Genomic DNA, 26,623 nt, shown 5'->3' with positions numbered 1-26,623 from the left:
TCTTATCTTCATTCAATGTAAGTTGTGACCTGTGGTACGCAACTACTCCTCCCAGAGACAATTAGATCATGTTGTCATGTAGGACCACAGAGGTACTGCATGAAGCTCAAAGTGCATTATCTCCTCCGCCCAAACAGGCGTTCCTTCAAGTCATAGCTCAGCAGTAGAAATGTCAGCACTCGCTCAGAAGACCCAGGTATGAATTCTGGGTAGGACATGAATTCAGATTGCAACTTAAGTTGAAATACTGAAGATTTAAGTCAATAATTATTATGGATAAGGGGTCAGGACAGATAGGACTTTTCATTATGATGGTGTTGCGTGGCCAAAGTAGCAGATATCCAAAACATTGGATTTTTTGCAACTTAAACCGTATATACTTGGTTGACCGGAATCCCTCAAGGCTCTAGTCTATACTAACGTTTCTGTTTTCACTCTACATTACATATTTGCTGAAAATAGCAGATCTACAAGCTCATATCCAAGAGGAGAATTAGCAAGAGAGGCCAACTTTGCTTTACTTCCCGTATCTGCGTTAGGTGGGCGGTAACATTATTAGGAGACGGGAAGAATGTTGGAGTCTATTCATTTCCAATGGGAGAGTGAACGTGAACACAGCTTCTGAACCATTCCTTAACTCCATGGTCACTGAACTAAATACTGGACCCAATCATCACAAGGCACACAATATTTACAAGATATTCATAGTAAAGTGGCTTCTTTTAGCGAGACAAATCAGGAGAAAATCTACTTTGTTAATGACATTTCTTTATCCCAGCAACAAACTCTCGCGAGATTTGAGATGAGTCCGGAAGCCTCTCTCTGTCCATCTGCAATTTCACGGACAACACATAGGGGGCTCTGACCCCATATTTAAGATGAGAATATGTGAATATTTGTGTGAAATGAATGTACATATTTAAAACGATTAGAAACGATCCTTATGTTCCCAAATTAGAGCTGGCATACTTGGTCTGCATATTGAGACAGGCAGATATGTAGGCACGGTTGAGGAGGCTAGATTATGTAGTCTGTGTGATCTAAAGGAAATTGAAAATGAAATGCCATTCTACAACTCTATTAGGGAGAGACTTTTTAATAAGATAGATCCAAATCATGAATTTATATGGTTGGAGGACTTCGAGAAACTAAAACGACTATTTCAAAAGTACTCCTTTTCATTTGCCTCATTCCTTGAAAAGGCCTGGTCAATGAGGAGGAGGGCGATTTACATAATGGCCTTGTTTATTTGTTTTCATTTTTGTTCAAATACTGTACAAATATGTATTCATGTATTAATAATGCATCTTCTTCTATCGGGTTTCATGGCGGCTACTATATTTAGGAGACCATTTGTAGGCTTTGTGTACCATTTCGCGTCTAGTGGCTCCAATGAAGTTGGCCCATCTTCATACATAAACCATCTTTTCTCATATCAGCTAGTTTCCCCACAGTATGGAGGATGCTGGGGTTAAAGGCCAGTCCACAGACTCTACAGTGTTGCAAGAAGTTGCATTAGTGTACACTAATGCAACTTCTTGCAACTTACAACTACTTGCAACAACGTGTAACCATTATGTCCAATGTGTGTGGGCTGGCCTTAAAACTGTTTTGGTGCAAAGAGTTGTGACATGTTGCATTGGTTTGGCTTACATTGGCTTGAGACAACTTGTTTGGCACAACTAGAAGATATGTATTTACTACAGGATATAACGTTTAGGCCTGGTGTTTCATATCGTATGGTATGACTGCAGTTTGTTTTCTCAGCACCGCCACTAGCTACAGTGATGGGGTGACCAAACAGTTCCTCTACCCACCTAGGTGTGGCCGACTTCCCACCATTGAACATGTGTGTTTTGTAACTAGGGAGAGCAAATAGCCCAATTGTTTGAGAATGCGGAGGAGGAATGAAAATGACAATGGCACATATTTACGCTTTTAATCAGTTGAACAAATATATCAGTTTTGATTTAACTCAACTTAATTAAGTTGAAAACAAACAGTTGAACTGCTCCCTCCAATTCCTCTGGGGGAGGCTGAGCTTGACTCTTGTTCCCAGCCATGAGAGACAGGTTATGCAACAACATATGCATTGAGGGCAGTTAATCATGCATAAAATCATTTGCGAGTACAAGCTCAAAGATGAAACGCGTATTATCTCAGGGTGCATGCACCCTGCAAGACTCCTTGCAAATATCTGTGGTGGACAGTAACTAAGTACATTTACTTTAAGTATACTGCACTTAACTTAAGTACAATTCTGAGGTATTTGTACTTTACTGAGTATTTTCAATTTCCAGTACTTTTACTTCTACTCCATTACATCTCTCAGAGGCAATTTATATTGTAACCACGTCTTCAGCCCCATTATATTTCGGCCAATTGAAAATAGCCAATCTACAAGCTCATAATGCATTGCTCATAATGCATCTGCTATTTTCAAAATATTATACATTTGTAAACTTCTTAGTTTTGGTACTTTTAAGTACCTTTTGATGCCAATACTTTTGTACTTAATCCATTTTAAATTTCGGTATTTTACTTTACTTTATTGCAGTATTGATACTTTAAGTAAAACATTTTAGTACTTTTCCCACCACTGGCAAATATTAAAGGAGCATTCAGTGATTTGGAAAAAAACCCGGTCCACCCGGTAACAAGATGTGCACATGCACACGCTCTACAGTGGGGGAAATACAACAGACCAACAGCACGTGCACCAATGCCCGCCCCACTCGATCATGATTGGAAGATGGCCCCTCTCATCCGGATTGGATGAAGGCTTTGCCACCCAAAGCCCAAACCGAAACTAGGGTTTTTTTTGACCCCAGGGGCTCACTGGGGACAGGGAGGAACTCCTTATATGGTCAGCACACTTTATAGTAGGGAAGGTTTATCCAAAAAACAAGAAAAAATAAGTGATATTTGAATTAAGTCACTGAATATACCTTTAAACAATAAAAGTTCTTTACCCTAAGCAGTTGCCTCCTGATCGGCTGTATGGAGTCACCCTCAATACAGCAGCCCAGGAGGCACTAATCCCTTTAGAGTGCCAAGCTCCCTCCCAGTGGTGGAAGAAGTACTTCTTAAGTTATTTTAAGTAAAAGTAGCAATAACACAATATAAAAATACTGTTAAAAAGGAAAAGGCCTGTATACTAAAAATGTATTGGCATCAAACTATACATTTTTCAAAATGTGTCTACAAGCTCACAACGCTTAATGTGATGTGTTGTGAGCTTGTATATAGGCTATTTTTGAAGTATAAAATAAGGCTTAATTGCTAATGTATGTTTTGTAATAATATCTAGGCCTATATCTAAATTATCTAAGTAACTAGTAACTACATTTGTCAAATAATTATAGTGGTGTAAGAAGTAAGATATATGCCTCTGTGGAGTAGAAATATTGAAAAATCTAGTAAAGTAACAGTAACTTAAAAATGTTACTTAAATAAATACAGTACTTGATTAAATGTAATGTGTTACATTCCACCACGTATGTGGTCACCCTCATACAGCAGCCTAGGAGTTAACTAGTTCTCCGTTTGAGTCTTCATGTATGTAGTCACCCTCATACAGCAGCCTAGGAGTTACAGTTAACTAGTTCTCTGTTTGAGTCTTCGGAGAGGGCAACTGGGCAAGCTTCAATCATGTGTTCCACTGCTTGCTCCTACTCCACACGTACAACATCATACTAAAATATGATGTTGGATATTCATATAACACAAGTGTGGGACACAGTGAAGCACAACTTGATGAGACGTTTGGGAGCTTCCTATAAGCTCTTGCTTGCTCCCCTCCACACTTACTGATTACTCCAAGAAAGTCTGTGATGAAATAAATATAAAGGTATTTTCCCTGAGGCCAAAATATGATGTTGGATATTCGTATAACATAGGCTAAGTGTGGGACAGAGTCGACAGACTGAATCAAAACTTGATGAGAAGTTTGGCAGCTCCTAAATAAGCTGTCGATGACAATTAAGAGGCGTGCACACTGAATTTCCAGAAGAAGCCAAGCGATTGACCGCACCTTGACACCTTCGACACAGATACTTTCTTACCGGCTTGTTCTGTACAATTCTTCAACATCCTTGAGACATAAAAAAAGATGTTTCAGTGAACTCCACTAAAAAAAAACAGCATGATGCCAACTCCTCTGATTAGACAGTAAACAAAAACATTTCCTGTATATTATGGCTGTTTCCTCCCATTGTGCTGGTGCTACCAATGACAAGTCGAAAGTCTCTGGAGGGATATTAATGCTGTCCTGTTGCTTTGGCTGACCCCTTGTTTGTGCATGCCTAGGAACGAGCAATCCAAGGTACACACATCATCAAACAGAACAAAATATACAGATGAATCTGATTACGAATGAAATAAAAATAAAGGAACAAGAGAGTAATGAATGAAATGAAAATAGAACATCCGCTCAAACACTACAAAAGATATTTGGGCCGTTATCATAGGTAATTAAGCTGATTGTGGATAAAACCATAAAGCATTTTGTTTTAAATAATTTAGAAAACTGCACCTTTGTCATACATTACAAGACTTCTGCACGTGCAAATGGAATGTGTACTTTGGGAGTATACGGGACAAACAGTTAAGATTCTTTTCACATCCTAATATTTACTCCCACATACAGCTCTGTCAAAGGGGCTGAGCCCAGGCAAGTCAGGCCATCCTGGGACAACCACTTAGAAAGCGGTTTGCAGACAATGAACATTTTCACAGGTATCATATTTCAAACCAGGACGCAAGCGACAGAAGTTCTCTGCTCTGCCTTTGAATAGAAAACAACAACAACAATGCAAACAACAATAGAAGCACTAAACAAAAAGGACCAGCCTTCAGTGTTTAGCTCCATTATTAAATACTTAAGCCCTATTATATATACTTCCTTGTACAACAAAAAGGGGGAAAAAGCTCACAGTGTGTCGCATTGTGACACACTGTTTTGAGCTTTGTGAAAGAAAATATATCTCAATTTTGATACATTTTGCCCAGAATAAGGACACCAGGGTTAATGAGGTTAATTAGATTAGTAGTTAAATCAATAGATGATAAACTGCGACAAGCAAGCTAGCACCACACAGAGAAAATCATCAGCTGATGTTGAACTGTGTGACACCTGATTAAACCATCCTGGCTGGGGAATAACGGAATGCATCTGGCCCGTCTGGGACAGAGCCCTATAAGCCTAAGGAACACTTTTATGGCAGCTTTTATGGCAGCGTGGTGAATCACATCAACACAGTCAAAGCAATGGTCAATTTGACACCTAGGAGACTATTAAGCAGTGGTTCCCAACTTTTTTTTTACGGGAGCCTTACATGTGACAAATGGAGACCCCCCCACATGTGCACACACACTCATGGACACACTTGAGTTTTTCAGATTTGTTAAGTAAGGGATAATATCTGCCTAGGTGGTCATTGTCGGGAGATAATTCACCGACAGGGGGTTTAACCACAGACGCGAAGCGGAGGTGGTTAAACCCCCTGAATCAGGTGTCACACAGTTCAACATCAGCTGATGATTTTCTCTGTTCACATGTGGTGCTAGCTTGCTTGTCGCAGTTTATCATCTATTGATTTAACTACTAATCTAATTAAACTCATTAACCCTGGTGTCCTTATTCTGGGCAAAATTATTACATGGCTACTTAATACATAAATTAATAAATTGACCCAAAACACAACAAAATGTGTGTGTTTACATGGCTATCAAATTGAAAACGGCAGTAAATCAAGCGGGGCACAGCAGGTGCTCCGAGGGTTTGATTAGGCACCGGTCTGTTATAGTAGAGCAGAGCGGTCTGTTATCCAGAAATAACACACCGCTGAATTCTGTGATTGACCAATCAGAATCAAGCATTCAACCAAGCCATGTAATAACCTAGCTTCGGTCCCAGCCATAGGCCTGGCTCACACGTGCACAACAGATTGATGTATAGCTGATGCATGAGACTTATTGACTGATGCAAGCTCACAATGCATTTCCAATGTGAGTCACATGGTTTGACACAACATTTGTGTTGTATGAGGGGGAGGGGCGCAGTCGAAACACAGCCGAAAGCCGTACAACACAAATGTTGTGTCAAACCATGTGACTTCCATTGGACACAACCTCAGGCAGAGATGCTATCGGCGGAAGTGTCGGTCCGGAACATCCATTTTTCCGACCAATCACAAGCATCAACGTCATTTTTTTTGTTTTGCTTTTTTCTTTGGGTTGCGGGGGGGGGGGCACGGCACTCCGTCTTTAATCCTATACATTTGTCTTTTTTTCCCTGCCTTTATTGATTGGACACAGTGGAGATAGACAGGAAACAGGGAGAGAGACTGGGAATGACATGCAGAGGTTGTCAGGATCAGGATTCGAACCTGCGACACGCTGTCGGCCACTAGGCCAGCGGGCGCCCCATACATTTCTTGTCTGACGGACAGTGATCTAGAAGAAGCTCACAACTCGTCACATTGTGATGTGTTCTTGTGATCGCGGCTATTTTAACTATTTTCAAAACTTACATTTCTAAGTTTCCTGACCTATAGAGGGTATGCGCATGCTTAAAGTGAATGGTACATCGAGTGGCAAAGCAACATGCAAAGTGAGTTTAACATTGTTTAACGTTGTTTAATGCAATCAGATGGGACTTTTCTGTTTGGATGCATGCGCTGTCAAGGCCAGAAAGTAATTTTTTGCCACTCAGTAGGCGTTCTTGCATAACTTCCGGGTTTGATGATGATGTCGCGCGCATACTCTCTATATGACAAATGGATTGATATCACATTGAGAACATACAGATTCTGCAACTGCAACATATAAAACATGCCGTGGCCCCCTGTGATCTTTGGTGTCTCACCTAGTAACCTAGTAGGGAAACACTGCATAAAGCGGAAGAGAAAGCTGCTAGAATGCTAGAATACTTTGTCGAGCGTGGCGGAGTCACATGAGTATTACATCCACATTTCCAGCTGGAATCCCCCCCCCCCCCCCCCTGAAATGGTACCATATTGACGTAGTGTGATGATGCTTGCTGATCACACTCAGAAGGCCATGAGGAGGGCTGCATCATGCTGTTGACCTAAACCAACCAGTCCTGTGACATGTACGCAGCACGAGGAATCCATAGGCAAGAGAAGACTAATGCAAATGAAAACCACTCTGGCAAAGCACTTAACCACTTCCACTTCAGCCTCTTGATACGAAAGCAAATGTCAGACTCGATAAAATACATCTATGTTAGTCTTGATCAAAGGCTACAAAAATAGCACATTCTACAAGCTCACAGTGCATCATTTTTACATTTTAGTTTAGTTTATTTGATCATCTTCACAGTAACAATACAGTAACAATACAACGTATTTGTCAACACAAGGTTACAATAACTGATTTTGAAAATTTGCAATAAGTTGATGTCCCTAACCAGAAATCACATGAATCACATGAACTATGACTATGAACTAAAAATAGTTTCTGTTGAAAATGTGTTGTTTTCTGTATTAAAGCAACACAGGCATACACAAGCTTTAATCTGGGATTTATGAGGTCCTATTAGTGATGGTTCTATCCTGTCAATATTTATCATCTAGTGAGGAATTTGGAACTATTATGCATTTTATATAAGCAGCAGAAATGTTCAACCACAATTCATTTGTCATAGATTGTAATGATCCAATCATCCAAAGCTGATAGCTTTGATCCCAAATGTAGGCCACGCTGTATACAAATTATACTGTTGGGTGGAAAAGATATGTAAAAAAAAAACCAGTTTATTTTCATTATATTTAAAAGTGTCAAATAGCTGATCCACATGAACTGTCACAACATCACAAAGCATAAATTGTGAGCTTGTAGATCTGCTATTTTCAGATTTTTGGGTGATGTGAACAAAATATTATCAACGAAAAAATATTAAAAGGTTCAAATATGGAGATAAGAGATTTACTGCCTGAGAACGAAATGTTACCAGTAGCTGCCCTAGCCTACTGTCCAGTGTCCAGTGCTCACAGTCATGGCAAGAGCCTATTCAAACTATACTGTGTAGTTGAGAAGCAAATTGCAGGAGCACATTAGACAGTTCAGTGAATACATTCAAATGGTTTTGTGAGTTGGTGTGTCACTATAAATAGGGATCAACAGTGTTTAAAGAGGGGAAACAGTAGCCTCTCTGTCCCAGTAGTGCTTTCCCTGGTGTGTTTGAACAGCATGAGTGTGTTGGGGGGACCTGAACTAAAGCTAATTAGCTAATTCATGCAGCCCTGACGGGAACCACGTGTTGACAAAACGAGTCAACAAACACCACGCTGTTGTAAACAAGTGTACTGCTTTATCATGGTGTCGCCAAATTTTTGTATTGACTTGTGTTTTAATTCGTTTGAAATGTACCCATTCTGCATAGGCCTACTGTGAAATAAAATGTTCAATCAATCAATCAGTCTTAATTGGAGGAAGGATGTTGATGAAAAGTTTGTTATACTACAGTAGAAATGACACCTATAACCTAGAAGGCGCTAGAGTGGATTTATGAATGATAGGCTATGACCACGCATAGACGTCTGCAACTATTGAATTCTTATAATCTAATAACGAGGGCCCTCTAGTGGTCACAGGTTTTGCAACTGGGCATCTGACTCTCTCTCGCGCACACACACACGCGCGCGCAGATTTGTGTGGACTCCAAGAACCATGATCCTTCGCCGTTACCATAGCAACTGACAAACACACTTCTGGGGGGGCATAAGGAACAGCCACTGTGCTACCCAGCAGCACACAAAGGATAGGATTATTTCATCATGGTTAAATAAATATATCGATAAAGCAAAGCAAACCTTTGTTCCTACTACAGCACAGAGAAAACGTCTAATATCTCCATGCATGGCTTATAAGACATTTCACAATGCCAGAGCCAAAGGAAACACTCTGGAGGCCACTTTCCCTTGGTGAGTGTTGTTGCATTCTCATATTGTGACTAAATGTAGGCTAGCCCAGCTAGGGGCTCACAACCTTTTCAAAAATATGTTATTGTAATCCTGACACAAACTTAGAAAAATATATTATGATTATGAATCACTAACTGAACTGAATTTAAAAAAGTGAAAATAGCTGATTGCTGTACAAGCTACGAGGATGGTCCATCATGCATATTATCCATTAGTTTACGAGTTCTAAATCTAATCCTGAAGTAAATTCCTTCAGGCTTCATTTATTAATCAATTTGTAACTCTAGACCGTCAGTGACACAATGTACAGAATGATGTAACCAATGCACCCTTAGGTGTTTGCTTGGTTTTATTTGTATACGCTCCCGCTGGGAGTGTATACAAATGTAACCAAACAGGAGTCTGCTCTGGGAGTCTCCAATTAATTAGAGAGACAGAGACAGGAAAATGTATGTGGTCTCCGAGGCTAACTCAACACTGATAATTTTAGGCTACGGTGCATTGTTCAGGTATAAAGAGAGGTTGCAGAACAAGTACCTGACAGACCCGAGGAACAAAACGCACCTGGACGGCAGCAACTGGCGCTTCTTGAATGCAGGGCTGGATGACTTCAGAGATGGCTGTCCGACCTGGGCTGTGTTAAGCAGATCTCCTCATGCCCAGAGCGGTCTCTGTCCTCCTGTCCTGTTCCACGGTGGCACACCGGCCTGCACCTCCGGTCGAGGGCCCAGAAAGCAGTTCTCCTCCAAAGACAAGGCTTGTTGCTTCTCAAAACAGCATACCGAGAGGCAACAGGCGCAGGCTGCAGTGGAAGCACAGTTCAAGCCCCATCCATTGGCCTTGTATCCACACTATGAGCAAGGCATGCCCCCACCACAGGTGAGTTTGATTGTTTGTTTTTTGGTTTATATTGTGCAATAAAGAAAACTAAAATAAACTCATCTAAACTCAACTCAATCTGATCAGCTGTCAGGATAGAATGATCACTGTGTAACCGCTGGCCTGTTTGCCCTGCTGCTGTGCTCTCTTGTTGATTATGTTCTGTATGCCCTGCTGCTGTACTCTTGTTGATGTCTTATGATTGTTGTGTTCATAGCCCGTTATCTCATCACGATAGGTTCGCCACTCGTTTTATACATTGTCTAGTCTGGTGTATGTGTCATTGTTATGTATGTCCTGTATGTCATGTCTATAAAAAAACCTAATAAAAACTAATATAATAAAAAAGAATGATCACAGTTAAGACCATGTTGGATGGACCGTAGAACAGTGCTGCCAAGTATCAGGGATAATGACTCCTATTTCATGAAAATAAAGTGTAATATTGACACCAGTGTCCTGAATGATTCAGAATCCATTTCTTTCAGTTGTGATGTTTTGCCCTTTCTCATCTTTCATCCTACTACTTTTGCACCTCATCGAATACTATCCTATTCGATGAGGTAACATCTGTTCCGGACCCGCATGCGTGTGTGTAAAGAGAACCTCTGAGGTCCCCACGCCTGTCACAGAGCGTGTGGACAGGGGACACGGGGAACAGTGCCGTGAAGAAGAGTGCACAGAGCCAAACAAGCAGAAGGAGACTGGTGTTGTCATCGAGGAGAAAGAGACATCTCCCAATGAAACGCAAGTACAATGTTGACCTGTTGAGTATAGCAATACCATACAATACATAATGAATCACTTTCCAACCTAGCATCACTAATTTGGGCATGCCATTGGGCATATTGCAAAAATAGACGATCAAAAAGCCTCACACATCGTGACACGCTGTGGCTATCTTTGTTGCACAACACTATGCATAAAATAGAACAACTTAAAAATGGTTAATTATTTACAACCAATGAATACATATATGAATATGACTCAATATTGGTGGAAAAATCTACATCTTATTCATTTGCAGCAACCAAACAATTAAAAAGCGAGGCCCAAAGAACTCTTACATTAAACTGAAAGTAAGTAACACTGGTGTTAAAGAAGACCACCCCCCATCCCAAGACCAGGACATCAAGAAGGCCACCAAACTGCTCTGTGACTGGGTCACCTCATTGGTAAGAGTCACTTCCAAACTAGACCCACATCTGCATGACTTGAAGCTGCAATCCACAACTTTATTTAGTGAATAAAACATTATGGCCCTCATTTATCAACCGTGCGTACGCCAAAATATGGGTGTACGCCGAAATTACCGCAATTTTCGGCATTTACCATTTGCGCCAAAGATTGAAAATGATCTTTTGCCAAGACAAAAACCACGTCTGGTCGGGAGCTGTCGTACGCTTTGTCCTCACCTGTTTTTCTGTCGTAGAACAGCGGAGCAGCATTGTTTGACCAGCTGAGAGGCTTTCACAGGCATCGAAACATATGTATTCACTCCTAAAATGTTTATATAAAACTGTATAGGTATGTATATGGGCTAAATGTAAAAAAAAAAAGTAAAAAAAAAGTAAAGGAATACATTAACGATGTGTCTTTGTGTCATATGAAATTAGTAGGAGATTTCCAACTTTACAAGCAAGCAATTAAAATCGCGCATTTAAAAACAATGTTGCAAGTTAGATGCGTAAGCCATTTAAACAGTGTTTTGCATGATGAGCGCATACATGCGAGGATTTGGGCTGTCTGTGCTGAAATATTTCCATGACGGGACGTTGGAGAGTATAGTGCAGTACGTGCTGCAGCGCGGAGAGTCCCAACATGGGTAGCCTATGTAGCCTAATCTACAGCAGGCCGATGTCTTTTTGGAGTTACAGTATGTGCAATCTCCTCCTCGTTTAATAAACCCGACGCGTCGCTCGAATGCCAAATGTGCCGTGCCAGCGCAGGTGGGAACGCATCGGAGATAGTATAGGCTAAGCCAGCCTGCAGCCCACCACCACCACCACCACCACTGTCCAGTGACACATGAGGCTACGGTTTTGCCTGCAATATTCATATAATTGACAGTTGACAGCGAGGCAATTTAAATAGACTGTCGAACGGTCAATTGGTCACGGTGTCACGGACGGACCACAGTGATAGAGAGACAGACAGGACAGGAGATGCACCTTGCAAAACAGCAGCGTGTGTGCGCGCCTATTTGTTATATAATTCATGGTTCACAGGTTCAGGTTTTCGTTCACTAATATATCTTGTTGTATATTAAATTAATAAAGACTTTAATAATTGAATATAGGCCTACAACTAACAACTGCAGTGACAGTTGCTTGCAAATTGCGATATGTGCGTGCGTGCGTGCGGGGGGTGAGGCCGGCAGCAAGGGAAGCGAAGCGAGAGGAGAAACAGACAGGGTAGTCCTACAGCTTTATTTAATTCATGCAGGTTTATTTATTTAAGATACAACAAGTTGCGTGTGCGTGCATGCGTGCGTCTGTGTGTGTGTATGGGAGGGGGGCAGGGGCAGCAAGGCAATGGCCTTACACTAGCCGATTTCTTTCAATCTGAAATCTGATAGCACCACACACTACAGGATAATCGGAGCGGGGCAGAGCAAATATCAAACATTCTTCGGGCCGATCCCGATCGCGCTTTGAGCGGCCCCCTCCAGATCGATTGAGTCGGGCACCCCCCGAGCGTCAAAAATGCCCGATTATCGGCTAGTGTAAGGCCACCTTAGGCAAGCGAGTAAAACTTTTTTTCTTCCTGTAACCATGGTTTCCAGGTCGTATTGCAGTTGTTCATGTCGCAAAAACGAGGGCGAGGCTTGATTTCATAGGGCGTGCCAGATAGATTTCAGCCGTCACATTTATAAACGTCCGAACGAAATTAAGGAAGAAACAGCTGTCTGCGATCACTTTGTAAATGCCGACCCGACGTGGGTGTACTACGAATCCTACACTCGAATTTGGGGCAGATTTTACACTCGATTGATAAATGAGGGCCTATGTATCTGTACCAATCTGTATGGTACAGTAGGCCAATATAACTAACACAACTGCAGTGGTTGGAGATAGTTCCCTGCTTTTCCATTGAGAAATATAGATCCTGATCCTGTGGTCGGGTAGAACCACTACTGGTTTCCAAAATGAGCCATCCGTCTTAGCCCAGCAACAGAAAGTTCAACACTGCACGTGCACGAAACCCGGGTTAAAATCTCACTACATATTACAAATTGCAGCTTTACCAAACATGTTGTGATGAGGAAATCCTTGCCATTTTTTTGGCATGGTCCTACATCACCCCTTCCATTCCAGTGCTTGACATTAAGGCTTGTCCGCTTGTCCGGGACAAGTATTAAATCTTCCCAGACAAGTGTATTAAAGTTTTACTTGTCCGTTGGACAAGTGACTCTTGGTTTCGCTTTTTCTGTGACACTCATACCAGCCAACAATATTGTCAGGCATTATTGTCTGGCTTTCCTAATCATCACCTTTCCAATATTGTTAATAGCCCTAGAATGTCTGTAATCTTACATACATTTTATGTATTCCAAATACCAAATATCTGTCTTATCAGAGCAGTTAGCAGACTGACCACGTCGGCATGTAAACTTGTAGCACTGTATACTCACCCAGTAATTAATTCCTAAGACTTTGAGTCAGATATTGTCCTCTAGTTTCATATCCATGTGAAAGTTCTGGCAGAAAACATATAAAACACACGTTATGTAAAATATCGCCACTTTTACATGAGGAAAAGCTAGACTGAAAATATAAAAATGTCCTTTGGGAACAGTCGATGTTTGGGAAGCACAAACATTATGGTGCACACAATTGACAGGTGTGTTGTGATTGGTGTTGGGAAATTGATCACACAACCTATTTTGTGTGCCCCATACATTTGTTCAGTCCTGCACTCATTCCGGGCCCCTCGCCGGAGAGAATGTCGTCCGTGTGCAGCTCGTGGAAAAGTGGAGATATTTGACTAAATACACATTTTCTGCCAGAACTTTCAAATGAATATGAAACTAGTCCCCAAAACGACTCCAAGTCTTAGGAATTCATTATTGGGTGGGTGCACAGGCAGTGCTATAAGTTTAAATGCCGACGAGGTCAGTCTGGTAACCGTGCGCGGATAGGACCGATATATGGCTGTGTATTTGGAATACATGAAATATATGTAAGATCATAGACATTTTAATCTAGGGCTATTAACTTGCAAACTTAGAATATTGACCTAATATTCAAACATGTATTCACCAAGTAAAACCAACTTACAGTTAGTTGATTTAAAATGTAGGCCTATTTGTGTGCTCGTGCTCTGGACAAGTGACTTTTGTGCCCGGACAAGTGAATGGGAAATGTACTTGTCCAAAGGACAAGTGCCTCAAAAAGTTAATGTCAAGCCCTGCATTCTAAACAAAATGACATCTGGATGCTTGTGATCACCTCCCACAGGGCGGGGAGACAAACAACATCACTGAATCCACCATACTGGGGCTTTTTGTCAGTGACTTGGAGAAGAGGCCGACACCGGCTTCCCCCATTCAAGATGACAAGGCTGACATCTTGCCAGATGAGCTACGCAATCCTGTCGCAGCCTTGTGCAGGCAGAACACAAATGATGTGCTCATCAAAGATTCTGAGACACATATTGAAAGGGCAAAGGTGCCATGTTTTTGCATTAAAAAAAACAGAATAAAATTAAAATGAACTAGAAAAAGTGCCCCTCGGGGGCACAGGTCTCCACCAGGGCAGGTCGGGTTGTGGCCTCCTGGTGGCGCTATAATAGGCCAATGTGAAAAGGGTGCCATTTCTTGATACGCCTTTGATGGCAATTGGATGATTTGAGGCATTTTGTTCAAAAAATGTGTTTTGCAAAAATCAACCTGTTGGTGGCGCTATAACAGGCCAATGTGAAAAGGGTGGGATATATTCCTCAGCCTAGTAAGAAAATGTGTGAAAGATTTCAGGTAAATTGCTGCGTTCATGATTTGAGGCTTTTGTTCAAAACGGGGCAATCTTGCAAACTGTGAAAGCCAATTATAGCCAATTAGGATCGAATATGAAATATTGGACAGATCTGACTTGAGCACATGACCATAGAGATACTGTGTAACGATTGGTGAGATTTTTGGACAGAATCTGGAGGAGTAATATAAAAAAATGTGTTTTACAAAAGTCGGCCTCCTGGTGGCGCTATAAAAGGCAGATGCGGAAAATGCAGGTCAAAGGTTTGTCCTTGGCCTCTAGGGAGTGTGCATGCAACGTTTCAGGCAGATCGGTGCAGTTTTAGGTAAAACATGTGAAAAGCTGCCTCATGGTGGCGCTATAACAGGCCGTTCTGGAAAATGTGGGGCAGAGGTTCATCGTTGGCATCCAGGGAGTGTGTGTGCAAAGTTTGGCATCGACCGGGTTAACGGTGCCGGAGATTAGCTGTACACAGACGGACGGACACACACACGGACGGAGTGCAAAACATACTCTCTCCCCATGCCTTCGGCCTGGTGGAGACAATAATCTATCATTTGTCTTTGTAATGTGCACCAAACATATATTCTTTATGTAAAAGATAATGCATGGTTTCTGGTTGCCCATCAGCATAAACCCCGAACCAAGAACAAGAAGCCTGTTTGTGGGATCAGATACCATCATCCTAAACCCTGGAAGAAAAGAAATACAGAGGAATTGGACCCAAATGTCAACCCCGAGGAGCTGGAGTTTGGAAACAAAACAAGTGAGAAGGTGAGGTCTATTGTCAATGTTCAATTTCTTTCAAAAATAGCCAAATCATAGCCTGTTCTACTAGCTCACAACACCTTGCAACATGACACGTGTGCTCGTAGATCGGCCAATTTCGCTACAGGACACCATCCTATCGTCACCTTCTTAAACTAATGCCCCAATTTTTTGTTTTTGTTCGTTTTTATTAAAAAATAAAACTGTTCCAAAACAAAACTATGATATTTCTTAATGATTTCACTGAAAAATAATGTATGCCTATTAACATAAAAATAACACTGTCAGTTGTGTAACATAAAACACAAAACCATGTGACTTAGGCCAAAACATTCCCTATTTTCATCTAAATCACACTCTTGATAGGCCATTTTTACCAAAAGGGGCGGAATCAGCATGAACCTTTTCAATTAGGACTTTGTCGATTTTACCAGAGGTGGCCAGTGTCATGAGGAGCTGACTGACAAAAATAGGAATTAAGTGGCGAAATATGTGAAACACCACCATTTTGCTCAACAGGACGAGGCGCTAAAACACATACATGGAACCCAAGCCTTCAGGCAGTTTGTCACCCTCAGGGGCCTGAGAGAACCAAAGGTAGGTAGGTTTGTCATCCTCAGGGGCCTGAGAGAACCAAAGGTAGGTAGGTTTGTCATCCTCAGGGGCCTGAGAGAACCAAAGGTAGGTAGGTTTGTCATCATCAGGGGCCTGAGAGAACCAAAGGTAGGTAGGTTTCGGTTTGTCATCATCAGGGGCCTGAGAGAACCAAAGGTAGGTAGGTTTGTCATCATCAGGGGCCTGAGAGAACCAAAGGTAGGTAGGTTTGTCATCATCAGGGGCCTGAGAGAACCAAAGGTAGGTAGGTTTCAGTTTGTCATCATCAGGGGCCTGAGAGAACCAAAGGTAGGTAGGTTTCAGTTTGTCACCATCAGGGGCCTGAGAGAACCAAAGGTAGGTAGGTTTCATCATCAGGGGCCTGAGAGAACCAAAGGTAGGTAGGTTTCAGTTTGTCATCATCAGGGGCCTGAGAGAACCAAAGGTAGGTAGGTTTCAGTTTGTCACCCTCAGGGGCCTGAGAGAACCAAAGGTAGGTAGGTTTCCATCCTCAGGGGCCTGAGAGAACCAAAGGTAGGTAGGTTTCCATCCTCAGGGGCCTGAGAGAACCAAAGGTAGGTAGGTTTCCATCCTCAGGGGCCTGAGGAGAACCAAAGGTAGGTAGGTTTCCAACTGACCGTTTCTGCATTGACTGAGCATCCATTCCATTGAGTGTTGATTTTAATTGTTTCAATTGAAATTCTCCACTTCGCAGTTTATGAGCAATGTCTTCTCTAAAGACGAACCGGAAACTCAGGCGAGGAGGAGACCTGATGCACTCCGCTCACCTTCAACAAGCAGGGGAACAGTTAGGGCTTAATGCAAACGCTTTTAGAGTTTATTTAAATGTCTCAAATAAACCAGGTTATCACGGCAGACGTGGCATTGGTGTATGTTTTCATTGATATACTATGTCCATTTGTCCAACCATATCTGTATATTTAATGTTAAGGATAAACAGGTACAACATGCAGTATGTTTGCAACACCCAGAATTCAAACCCACATCTCACGTGGTAAATGGTAAATGGTGCATTTATATAGCGCCTTTATCCAAGGCGCTTTACATAGATTGTGCATTACATTCACCCATTCACACATTCATACACCGATGCGGCGGAAGCCATGCAAGGTACCAACCAGCACATCAGGAGCAATTTGGGGTTCAGTGTCTTGCCCAAGGACACTTCGACATGTAGCCAGGAGGAGCCGGGATTCGAACCGCCAACCCATGGATCATTGGACGACCTGCTCTACCTCTTGAGCCACAGTCGCCCTGTGGGAACGGATACTGACGCCAAACATCTTAACCACTAGCCTATCTCCCCTGATGATTCCCACCCATATTAGACTTGTTTGGTCTTTAGGCAGAGGCTCTGAGCCACTCTGCTAGATATACAGACATCCACTTGTACTCAAGGATGAGCTGAGAAACTTAGAAGTAGGTGGTCAAAGGTGAAGGTCACTGTGTTTGATCTCACAAACACAAACTCTTCATTCACTACATACGTATACTATGAGCCTGGACAGACACCGATGTAACTGGTTGATGGAGGCATACGTACAACCGCAATGTTATTTCTAGTTTTCAGCTTGAATCAAAAACCCCAAAGCAATGTGGTGAGGGAACGCATTCCAAACTCCCTTATGTGTTTCAGGCTTACCGATCTGGGAACCCATCTGCAAAACAAAGGGAAAACAGCACCTTCTTTTCCTGTGTTGACGTGGGTCAACAGTCTGTCTCGAGAGACTACAGGCTTACATACTGCAGCATTCTATAAGCAAGATTATTATTTTGTTTTGTTGGTGAAACCGACTTTTATTTAAATAATTCAATATATTACAAAAATAGACATTCATTTAGAGCCTCCCTTGATCACGGTAGAAATTCCGGTGCTTGTTCTAGGGACCTGGGTTCGAGTCCTTAAAGTTACTTTCTGCAAGACAAAGGAAACACCATGAGCCAAACAGACGTTAAATCAGTGTTGACATTACTGTACTTCATATCTATTTAGACTGCTAGACTAAGAGGGACAGACATAACATGGAAGTGCTATTATTAATGCACTTCCAGTGTGGATGTGAATTGTCGCTACTTCTTCTAAACACAGTTCTACATTGCACTGGTTTCTGTCGGTATGACATCGTATATTACAGCACTATTACTGTCCCTTTGTCCTACAAACCTGTATTCTTCAAGTGTGTGTCCTCAACTATGGGTTAGATGTTGCACCCCTTTCCATTCCTGTCCTTAACGGGCCAGCACTGTACTTCTCTTTCTAGGTGAATGAACTTTCAGAAAAGCACTTAAACGACTCACTTCTTTGTCAACAGCTACACAGTAAAAGTAATTGTGGATCCATTTGGTTCTGAATCTGAATTACAAATAAAAAATAATAAATAATGAATGAACACTGTGCAACTTGCATCGATTAGAAGTTAGAACTGGATAAGGTTAAAGTCTTACCAACTATAAGACAAAAACAACCAATTTTCAACTGAACAAAAGTGTAGACGCAAATATGTTGTTTTTGCCATAGGACAAGGACGGTGGACTGTATGAATGAGCCTATTGTTAAAGTGAGTAATCTCCTCTAATCTGTTGGCATGTTCTATTGCAAGGAGACATACACTACAACAGCAGCAATAGCTTACAGGTTGGTATTCTGATAGCCTCCGGCCTGTGGCGCAGCAGCTCGAGATCAGGAACAGAGGTAAGCAGAGAGTGGACGGGTGACCTGCGGCCCAGTGGCGCTGGCGGAGAAAAGGAAGTGTCATTATTCTAGTAGTAGACTAGAGTAGACCTTGATCATTAAGCATGTTGTATTTTTTCCCTTTTTTGCAGTCAGTCGAGTGGATAGAGAGGCCGCCTGGGAATCGGAACGACACTTGTCGAAGTGCCCCTGAGCAGTGAGCACTGACACTAAAAGGGCCACTTCACCCCTTTTGAAACCAGATCTTATTTTAATGGTGTTTGGGAGACAAGAAACACTTTCCTGGGGTTTTCATGTGGCTAATATGTGTTTTTAAGATATTTTAGTATTTCAAAGTCACTGGTCTCACTTCTTTCCTGGACTACATGTTGTCTCAGTAAGACAGCCATCCCCCTCTCCACAAGGTGGGGTGAGTGTACCAAAGCATTATGGTCATTGTAACAATCCAGCAATCCAGTCAAACGCTAGTCAAACAGTCAGACTTCATTATTGTTCTGGCAATAGAGTGCACATTTCAAATTGTGCTACCGTTATGTACTTTACTACAAATACTATTAACATTGAGTGACTGGAGTTTCTTCCCATGCACTCATCATAGCCATCTGAACAGCTATCAGTTAATAAACATAAACAAGCATAATAAACAGTGTTAAAATTGATAGCTTGTTATTAAACAACAACAACAACAACAACTCACTGCCACTGATGAAGGCGCTGTGGTGATGGTTCAGATCGGGTGTCCTCTGCAGGTGAAGTTCACTGCACATAAAGCACAAGTTAATTTAGAGCACAGAACACACTTTTCAGTCACAGCATCATGTTAATGTGGCGTGACAGAGAGAAGTGGATTCACACAAAGACACGAGACGGTGCGGCACGGCGGTTAGACGGTGCAGCACGGCGGTTAGTTGCTGTTGTCGCTACCTGCTGTTTATTTCCATTATCAATAATTGTCAATTTGGAACTGCCTTTAACCGCTTTCAATCTGGTGTTCCTTGTCTGTGCATGTCATATATATATATATATATATATATATATATATATATATATATATATATATATATATGACATGCACATATATATCATATATATAATATACACGTGACATTCCATCACATAATAATAATAATAATAAAACTTTATTTGTATAGCACCTTTCATGACATGAAATGCAGCTCAAAGTGCTTTACACAAAAAATAAAATAAAAGCAGGGCATAAACAATACAGTGAGGACATGAATAACATTTTTTTAAAAAGACAGATAAATCAATTAAAAGCAAGGGTGTAAAAGTGGGTCTTGAGCTGAGCTTTAAAAATGTCTACAGAGGCTGCCTGTCGAAGGTACAGTGGGAGTTTGTTCCACGCCGTCGGCCCGTAGAAGCAAAAAGCTGCTTCCCCGTATTTTTTAGTTGCCATTTTTTTAGGCAAAGCGAGCAGGCCAGCAGTGGAAGACCTTAGGGGGCGGTTTGGGACATATTTCGGCAGGCAGTCATGTAGGTAGGAAGGTGCGAGACCTTCCTACGTCCTGCGAGACATGACATAAGAACACGTGACATTCCATCACATGACATAAGAACACGTGACATTCCATCAAATGACATAAGAACATGTGACATTCCATCACATGACATGATAAGAACACGTGACATTCCATCACATGACATGATAAGAACATGTGGCATTTCATCACATGACATAAGAACATGCAACATTCCACCACATGACATGATAAGAACATGTGGCATTTCATCACATGACATAAGAACATGCAACATTCCATCACATGACATGATAAGAACATGTGACATTCCATCACATGACATAAGAACATGCAACATTCCACCACATGACATGATAAGAACATGTGGCATTTCATCACATGACATAAGAACATGTGACATTCCATCACATGACATGATAAGAACATGTGGCATTTCATCACATGACATAAGAACATGCAACATTCCACCACATGACATGATAAGAACATGTGGCATTTCATCACATGACATAAGAACATGCAACATTCCATCACATGACATGATAAGAACATGTGACATTCCATCACATGACATAAGAACATGCAACATTCCACCACATGACATGATAAGAACATGTGGCATTTCATCACATGACATAAGAACATGTGACATTCCATCACATGACATGATAAGAACATGTGGCATTTCATCACATGACATAAGAACACGTGACATTCCATCACATGACATAAGAACATGTGACATTCCATCACATGACATGATAAGAACACGTGACATTCCATCACATGACATGATAAGAACATGTGGCATTTCATCACATGACATAAGAACATGCAACATTCCATCACATGACATGATAAGAATATGTGGCATTTCATCACATGACATAAGAACATGTGACATTCCATCACATGACATAAGAACATGTGACATTCCATCACATGACATAAGAACATGTGACATTCCATCACATGATATAAGAACAGGTGACATTCCATCACATGACATAAGAACATGTGACATTCCCATAGGACATTCCATCACCTGTCATAAGAACATGTGGCATTCCATCACATGACATACGAACATGTGACATTCCATCACATGACATAAGAACATGTGACATTCCATCACATGACATAACATCACAACATGACATGAGAACACATGACATATATGTGACAATCCATCAGTAGGTGACAGAGGATTTTGTAACTTGAGTTTTTACCAGCTGCTTCGTAGAAGCGGCAGGTCAGCGTTTACCTGGGAAACTTGCGACCGGTAGACGGACACCGCTATGCGACTGGTAGACGGACACCGCTAGAGTGTTGCCAAGTCTGCATATTTCCAGCCTAACGTGGATTCATTCACAGTTGCTTGCCTGGTTTGGTTTTTGGAGGCTGCTTAGCTTATTTCTGTCACGACAGTTGCCACCACTGGCAACAACCCATAACATCCCATCGTCTGCACGGCATGGCTAGTCGAGCAGTTCTGATTGGCTGCCTCGTCTCCAGCCATGTTGCCTCAGAATTCTTTAGGGTCACTAATTTGAGCATAACAGCAGAGCACAGCTAAAAAGTGGCATAACGCTAGCAGCAGACCCACAGATAATAATAATGCAGCTGGTAATTAATTGATTTAATCAATTTGGGCTTGTTTTAGTGTATTGTTAGGGTATCTAACAACTACAAAGGGGACCAGCTCATGCTCATCTACATTTCCTTTCATGCTCATTACAGCATCTGATTTTTAACTGAATAACGGTGCACAATAAAATCCTGAGTGTTAATTTAATTCAAAGAGTTTGTACACTCGGGCTACAGACTTGTAAGGGTCCATTTGGTTCCACTTGAACACTCATTATTGTAGTATTTAATGACATATTCAATTCCAAAATGGGACAGGCAGCCATTCCTGTCTTACTCCTTTACATGAGTAAAGGAGTTACTGTCTTTGTCTTACTCCTTTACAGGAGTAAGACAAAGAAACTAAAACTAATTCTTCGAGCATACGACCATATGAGTCAGACTCACGGTGTGGTCCTGTGCGTGCTCTCTGGTGTAGACTCTCGCCTGAGGAGACTGCATGCTGTGGTGCTGCCGGTGTGTGGTCTGCAGTTCTCTGAAAACGAACCTCGTAGCTCTTTGACTTGAGGCCTTAGCTCCTGGGTCAGCCTCTCCTTCAGTTTCTGGGCCTTCGGCTGCAAAAAAGAGAGGTGGGGAGACGTTATCAATGCACCATTGTGGAAATGGAATGGATGCAATGCACAGTTGGCCTGATTAACTCAGCTCGTAACACAGAACCCCGATGTATATTGGTATATAATATATATATATATGCATTGGCAAGATTGTCTTATTTGTTCCTCTCTGAAATCAATGACAGGGGAAAATACTCAGATTAACAGTGCTACGCTATCAGTTCTAACCGCACATGCTGAAGACGCTCAAACAATTCCCAGCCGAGTCCCACCCACACTTGCCACAGGAATGCAATGCTGGATGTGTTTTTGATTTAAAGAACAAACACATGTGCAGAGTTTTGCCTCTTTCGCAGCCAAATAAACACCCAAAGAGACTGGGCAGGAGCCACAGGGCAGTAGGTAGCTCCTGGAGTACCTTTTTCAGATTCCTGGAAGCCTGTCGGGTGGAGGAAGAGGGTGGGATGGCAGCGAGGGCAGGAGGTACCGCAGGCGATACCGAGGATGACACAGCAGTCGCAGGGCTGTGCAAATCCTGGCCTTGGCGCTCCTGGGGAACAGATAGCGAGCAGTCCTGTCTCTTATCTCAACAGAGTGCTTGCATTGGCACTAGCTGTGCGAAAAGCTTTGACCCATTCTGTGATTCCTTGCCTTTCTGTCTATGGGTGGACGTGGCTGCGTGGGCAGAGAGGCCAGATATCAGAAGGTTAAAACCTTGGCTTGCCCCATCTACAGTACGCGTCGAAGTGTCCCTGAGCGAGACACTTCATCGCTAATGCCTCCCAACTTGAGCGCTCATCAAAAAGCCATTTGAGTGAGCCATGCATCTGCTGGGTGAATATAGAAAAGTAATTTCTCCGCTCCCCTGGTGACCATACAATACTCCCCTTCCCTGGTTTCCACTTAAAGGACAATTTTTGTTTTTTTCAAACAATGTTCATGTTTTAGGTTGTTATTAGAGAAAGTGAAAGATGAGTGTTAATTTTTCTTCATTTGCTGCTTTCTTTCGTTTTAGGGATTTTAGCAGTTTTTGACAGGGGGGCGGGGGCATTCGAGCATGGGGCTAAATATGTATTTCTTTACAAAATATGATGGCGATTTCTTTGATTATTATTTACTATAGTCCTAATATACCCCAGGAAATTACATCTGGCCACAGAAGATCACAGGATCTACTGAATGTGAAGGTAGCCTACTGGGGGGAAGCCAGTCTTAGGCTCAATATGTCAGTTTGACACATTCAGTAGATCTCGTGATCTTTTGTGGCCAATATATAAATGCTTGGGGTTTAGTAGGACTAGAGTAAATAATAAAAAAAATAAATCGCTATCAAATGTTGTAAAGAAATACATATTTAGCCCCATGCTCGAATGCCCCAGCCCCCCCTGTCACAAACCGCTAAAATCCCTAAAACGAAAGAAAGCAACAAATGAAGAAAAATGAACACTCATCTTTTACTTTCTCTAATAACAACCTAAAACATGAACCTTGGTTGAAAAAAACTAAAGTTGTCCTTTAAGCTGGCTGTTCTTGGCACATGACATTTCAGAGCGTTGAGGTGTGATGTGGTGTGAGCTGCAGATATGCTATTTTTGGCACATGGCCAGTTCTGCTCAGGGGAGGAAACGTAAAGTAGATAATATAAGGTCAGATGGAGTTTAAAACAAATCAATCAGGCATGATGTGATACACAAAATAAAAGTACTTTCCCAGGTGCTGAAACACTCATACTGTACACGCATTCATCACATCCCGGCTTGATTACTGCAACAGTATCCTCAACGGCACCACCAAAGTCCTAAAAAAAAAACTCCAATACGTTCAAAACTCAGCTGCCCAAAAGTACCTGGTAGTACGTGGCAGCGGTGGCCGAACGGATTGCGGAGCGGTCTTGATACCGGAAGGTCGCCAGTTCGAATCAGCGGTCCGACACGTTAAAATTACCACCTCTGAAGTGCCCTTGAACAAGGCATTGAACCACTACGATGAAATGTTCTATGAGCAGGGCCTGGCTGGAAACAAGTTCTTGAGCTTAGCCCAGATACCCTGGGTAAATATAGTAATCATTTCATTTCATTTCATTTCATTTCACCTACTCCAGAGACCTGTGACCTGTCCTCCACGACTCCCCGTCCAACAAAAGGTCAGTGTAAGACCTTGTTACAAAGTCAAAGTCGTACGATTAGTCACACACGTTACCGCCTTTAAATTTGTTCTCCGCATTTGACCCATCTCTTGGAGCGGTGAGCCGCAGCGTGTGCCGCGCTCGGGAATCATTAGTTGATTTGACCCCCAATCCAACCCATTGATGCTGAGGGCCAAGCAGGGATTGGGTACCATTTTTGCAGTCTTTGGTATGACCCGGCCAGGGATCAAACCTCCCAGTTTCAGGGCGAACACTCTAACGGTTAGAGTGTTGTACCTTCAGATCGAGAGCATGTTGAAGCTTCAGGCGGATAAACTCCTGCTCCTGTAGGTGGATGACATCTTGACAGTCTGCAAAGCTCTCAGACATCTAAGGAAGGAACACACACACACACACACACACACACACACACACACACACACACACACACACACACACACACACACACACACACACACACACACACACACACACACACACACACACACACACACACACACACACACACACACACACACACACACACACACACACACACACACACACACACACACACACACACACACACACACACACACAGTAGGGAGTGAGACAGAGTAGAGGCTTTAAGACTGGGGAGTGAGTCTGGTAGTGCTGACTGGGAGGGGGGAGATCATTCCACTGCTTCAAGACCTTTTCCCACCAAGCACCAAAATTCTTTAGATGTTCCATGTACATGCAATTCCTATTTTTGTTTTTAGCTATTTGGTAAATCACCGAAACGACTATGTGGCAGGTATACTACGTTCTGATGGTCGCTCCACCCTTAAAGTAAAATAATACATGACTGGGCCGTGACCCTGGCCGACGTTTTGCCTGATTTGCAGTCATTACTAATTGTGTCCAGGTTTATAACCACGTTCCACCTGGCATCCCTATTTTGGGCCTGTCATTAGGAGTGAACATTTTGAAACATTTTAAACGTTTGAATAGGGCTTAAGTGGTTAAATCAAATAAAGTTAGGTTTATATGTGCATTTTATATTTAGTTGTATACATTAGTTGATGTTAAATGCTCTTTTCAGATAATGTATATTGAAATGTAATATAATACTGTTATCCACACCAATGCAACTCCTTGCAACTCCATGCAACATACAACAACCATTATCCCCAATGGCAGTTGCAAGGAGTTGCATTGGCGTGGACTGGTCTTAAACAAATGTGTTGCTAGGATTTGCCACTTGTTGCATTGGTGCGGTTTGGCCTTTAGAGTTAAAACACTGATGATTTCATAGCATAGACTGGGGTCCCATAGATAAAAGATTCTATCAAATGGGGGTCCGTGCATGGGCAAATACATATCAAATGGGGGTCCGTGCATGGGCAAATACATATCAAATGGGGGTCCGTGCATGGGGGCAAATACATATCAAATGGGGGTCCGTGCATGGGCAAATACATATCAAATGGGGGTCCGTGCATGGGCAAATACATATCAAATGGGGGTCCGTGCATGGGCAAATACATATCAAATGGGGGTCCGTGCATGGGCAAATACATATCAAATGGGGGTCCGTGCATGGGCAAATACATATCAAATGGGGGTCCGTGCATGGGCAAATACATATCAAATGGGGGTGCGTGCATGGGCAAATACATATCAAATGGGGGTGCGTGCATGGGCAAATACATATCAAATGGGGGTCCGTGCATGGGCAAATACATATCAAATGGGGGTGCGTGCATGGGCAAATACATATCAAATGGGGGTCCGTGCATGGGCAAATACATATCAAATGGGGGTGCGTGCATGGGCAAATACATATCAAATGGGGGGTCCTTGAAATGTAAAAGTTTGAGAACCACCACTCTAGACAGTGGTTTCCAAAGTGGGGTCTGGGGACCCCCAGGGGTCCTT

The 26,623-nt window shown here is 42.2% G+C and overlaps 2 protein-coding genes across 5 annotated transcripts in view; one reads left to right on the top strand and one right to left on the bottom strand.

Annotated features, from left to right (window-relative positions):
- The first annotated feature begins 8,826 nt into the window (after positions 1-8,826).
- fam47e (family with sequence similarity 47 member E) lies at positions 8,827-16,989 on the top strand. The gene is made up of 8 exons (XM_079516059.1): positions 8,827-8,948; positions 9,439-9,827; positions 10,429-10,578; positions 10,955-11,002; positions 14,288-14,497; positions 15,431-15,574; positions 16,088-16,165; positions 16,878-16,989. Exons 1-8 carry the CDS (start codon positions 8,906-8,908, stop codon positions 16,980-16,982), a joined length of 1,167 nt encoding a protein of 388 aa, XP_079372185.1. The 5' UTR covers positions 8,827-8,905; the 3' UTR covers positions 16,983-16,989.
- Positions 16,990-17,956: 967 nt separating this feature from the next.
- Positions 17,957-26,623, bottom strand: part of LOC306933601 (uncharacterized protein) — a 29,967-nt gene continuing 21,300 nt past the window's right edge. For all 4 annotated transcript variants that reach the window (XM_079515899.1, XM_079515896.1, XM_079515898.1 and 1 more), the window contains 6 exons: positions 25,001-25,093; positions 22,997-23,128; positions 22,412-22,578; positions 19,573-19,634; positions 18,817-18,915; positions 17,957-18,098 (listed from right to left, as the gene is read on the bottom strand). In XM_079515899.1, coding sequence (XP_079372025.1) covers positions 18,097-18,098; positions 18,817-18,915; positions 19,573-19,634; positions 22,412-22,578; positions 22,997-23,128; positions 25,001-25,093 — 555 coding nt within the window. In that variant the 3' untranslated portion in view covers positions 17,957-18,096. The remainder of the gene's footprint in view (positions 18,099-18,816; positions 18,916-19,572; positions 19,635-22,411; positions 22,579-22,996; positions 23,129-25,000; positions 25,094-26,623) is intronic.

This window comes from Electrona antarctica (assembly GCF_951216825.1).
Source record: "Electrona antarctica genome assembly, chromosome: 12".
In the NCBI taxonomy this organism is placed as follows: domain Eukaryota; kingdom Metazoa; phylum Chordata; class Actinopteri; order Myctophiformes; family Myctophidae; genus Electrona; species Electrona antarctica.
Note: the sequence above shows the minus strand (reverse complement) of the source record. Positions and strands in the feature narration are given on the sequence as shown.

Coding starts and splice junctions, on each gene's coding strand:
- fam47e (XM_079516059.1), top strand. CDS start 8,906: ATGCCAGAGCCAAAGGAAACACTCTGGAGGCCACTTTCCCTTG. Junction 11,003..14,287: donor GTGACTGGGTCACCTCATTG/GTAAGAGTCACT, acceptor CACCTCCCACAG/GGCGGGGAGACAAACAACAT. Junction 16,166..16,877: donor GGGGCCTGAGAGAACCAAAG/GTAGGTAGGTTT, acceptor TCCACTTCGCAG/TTTATGAGCAATGTCTTCTC.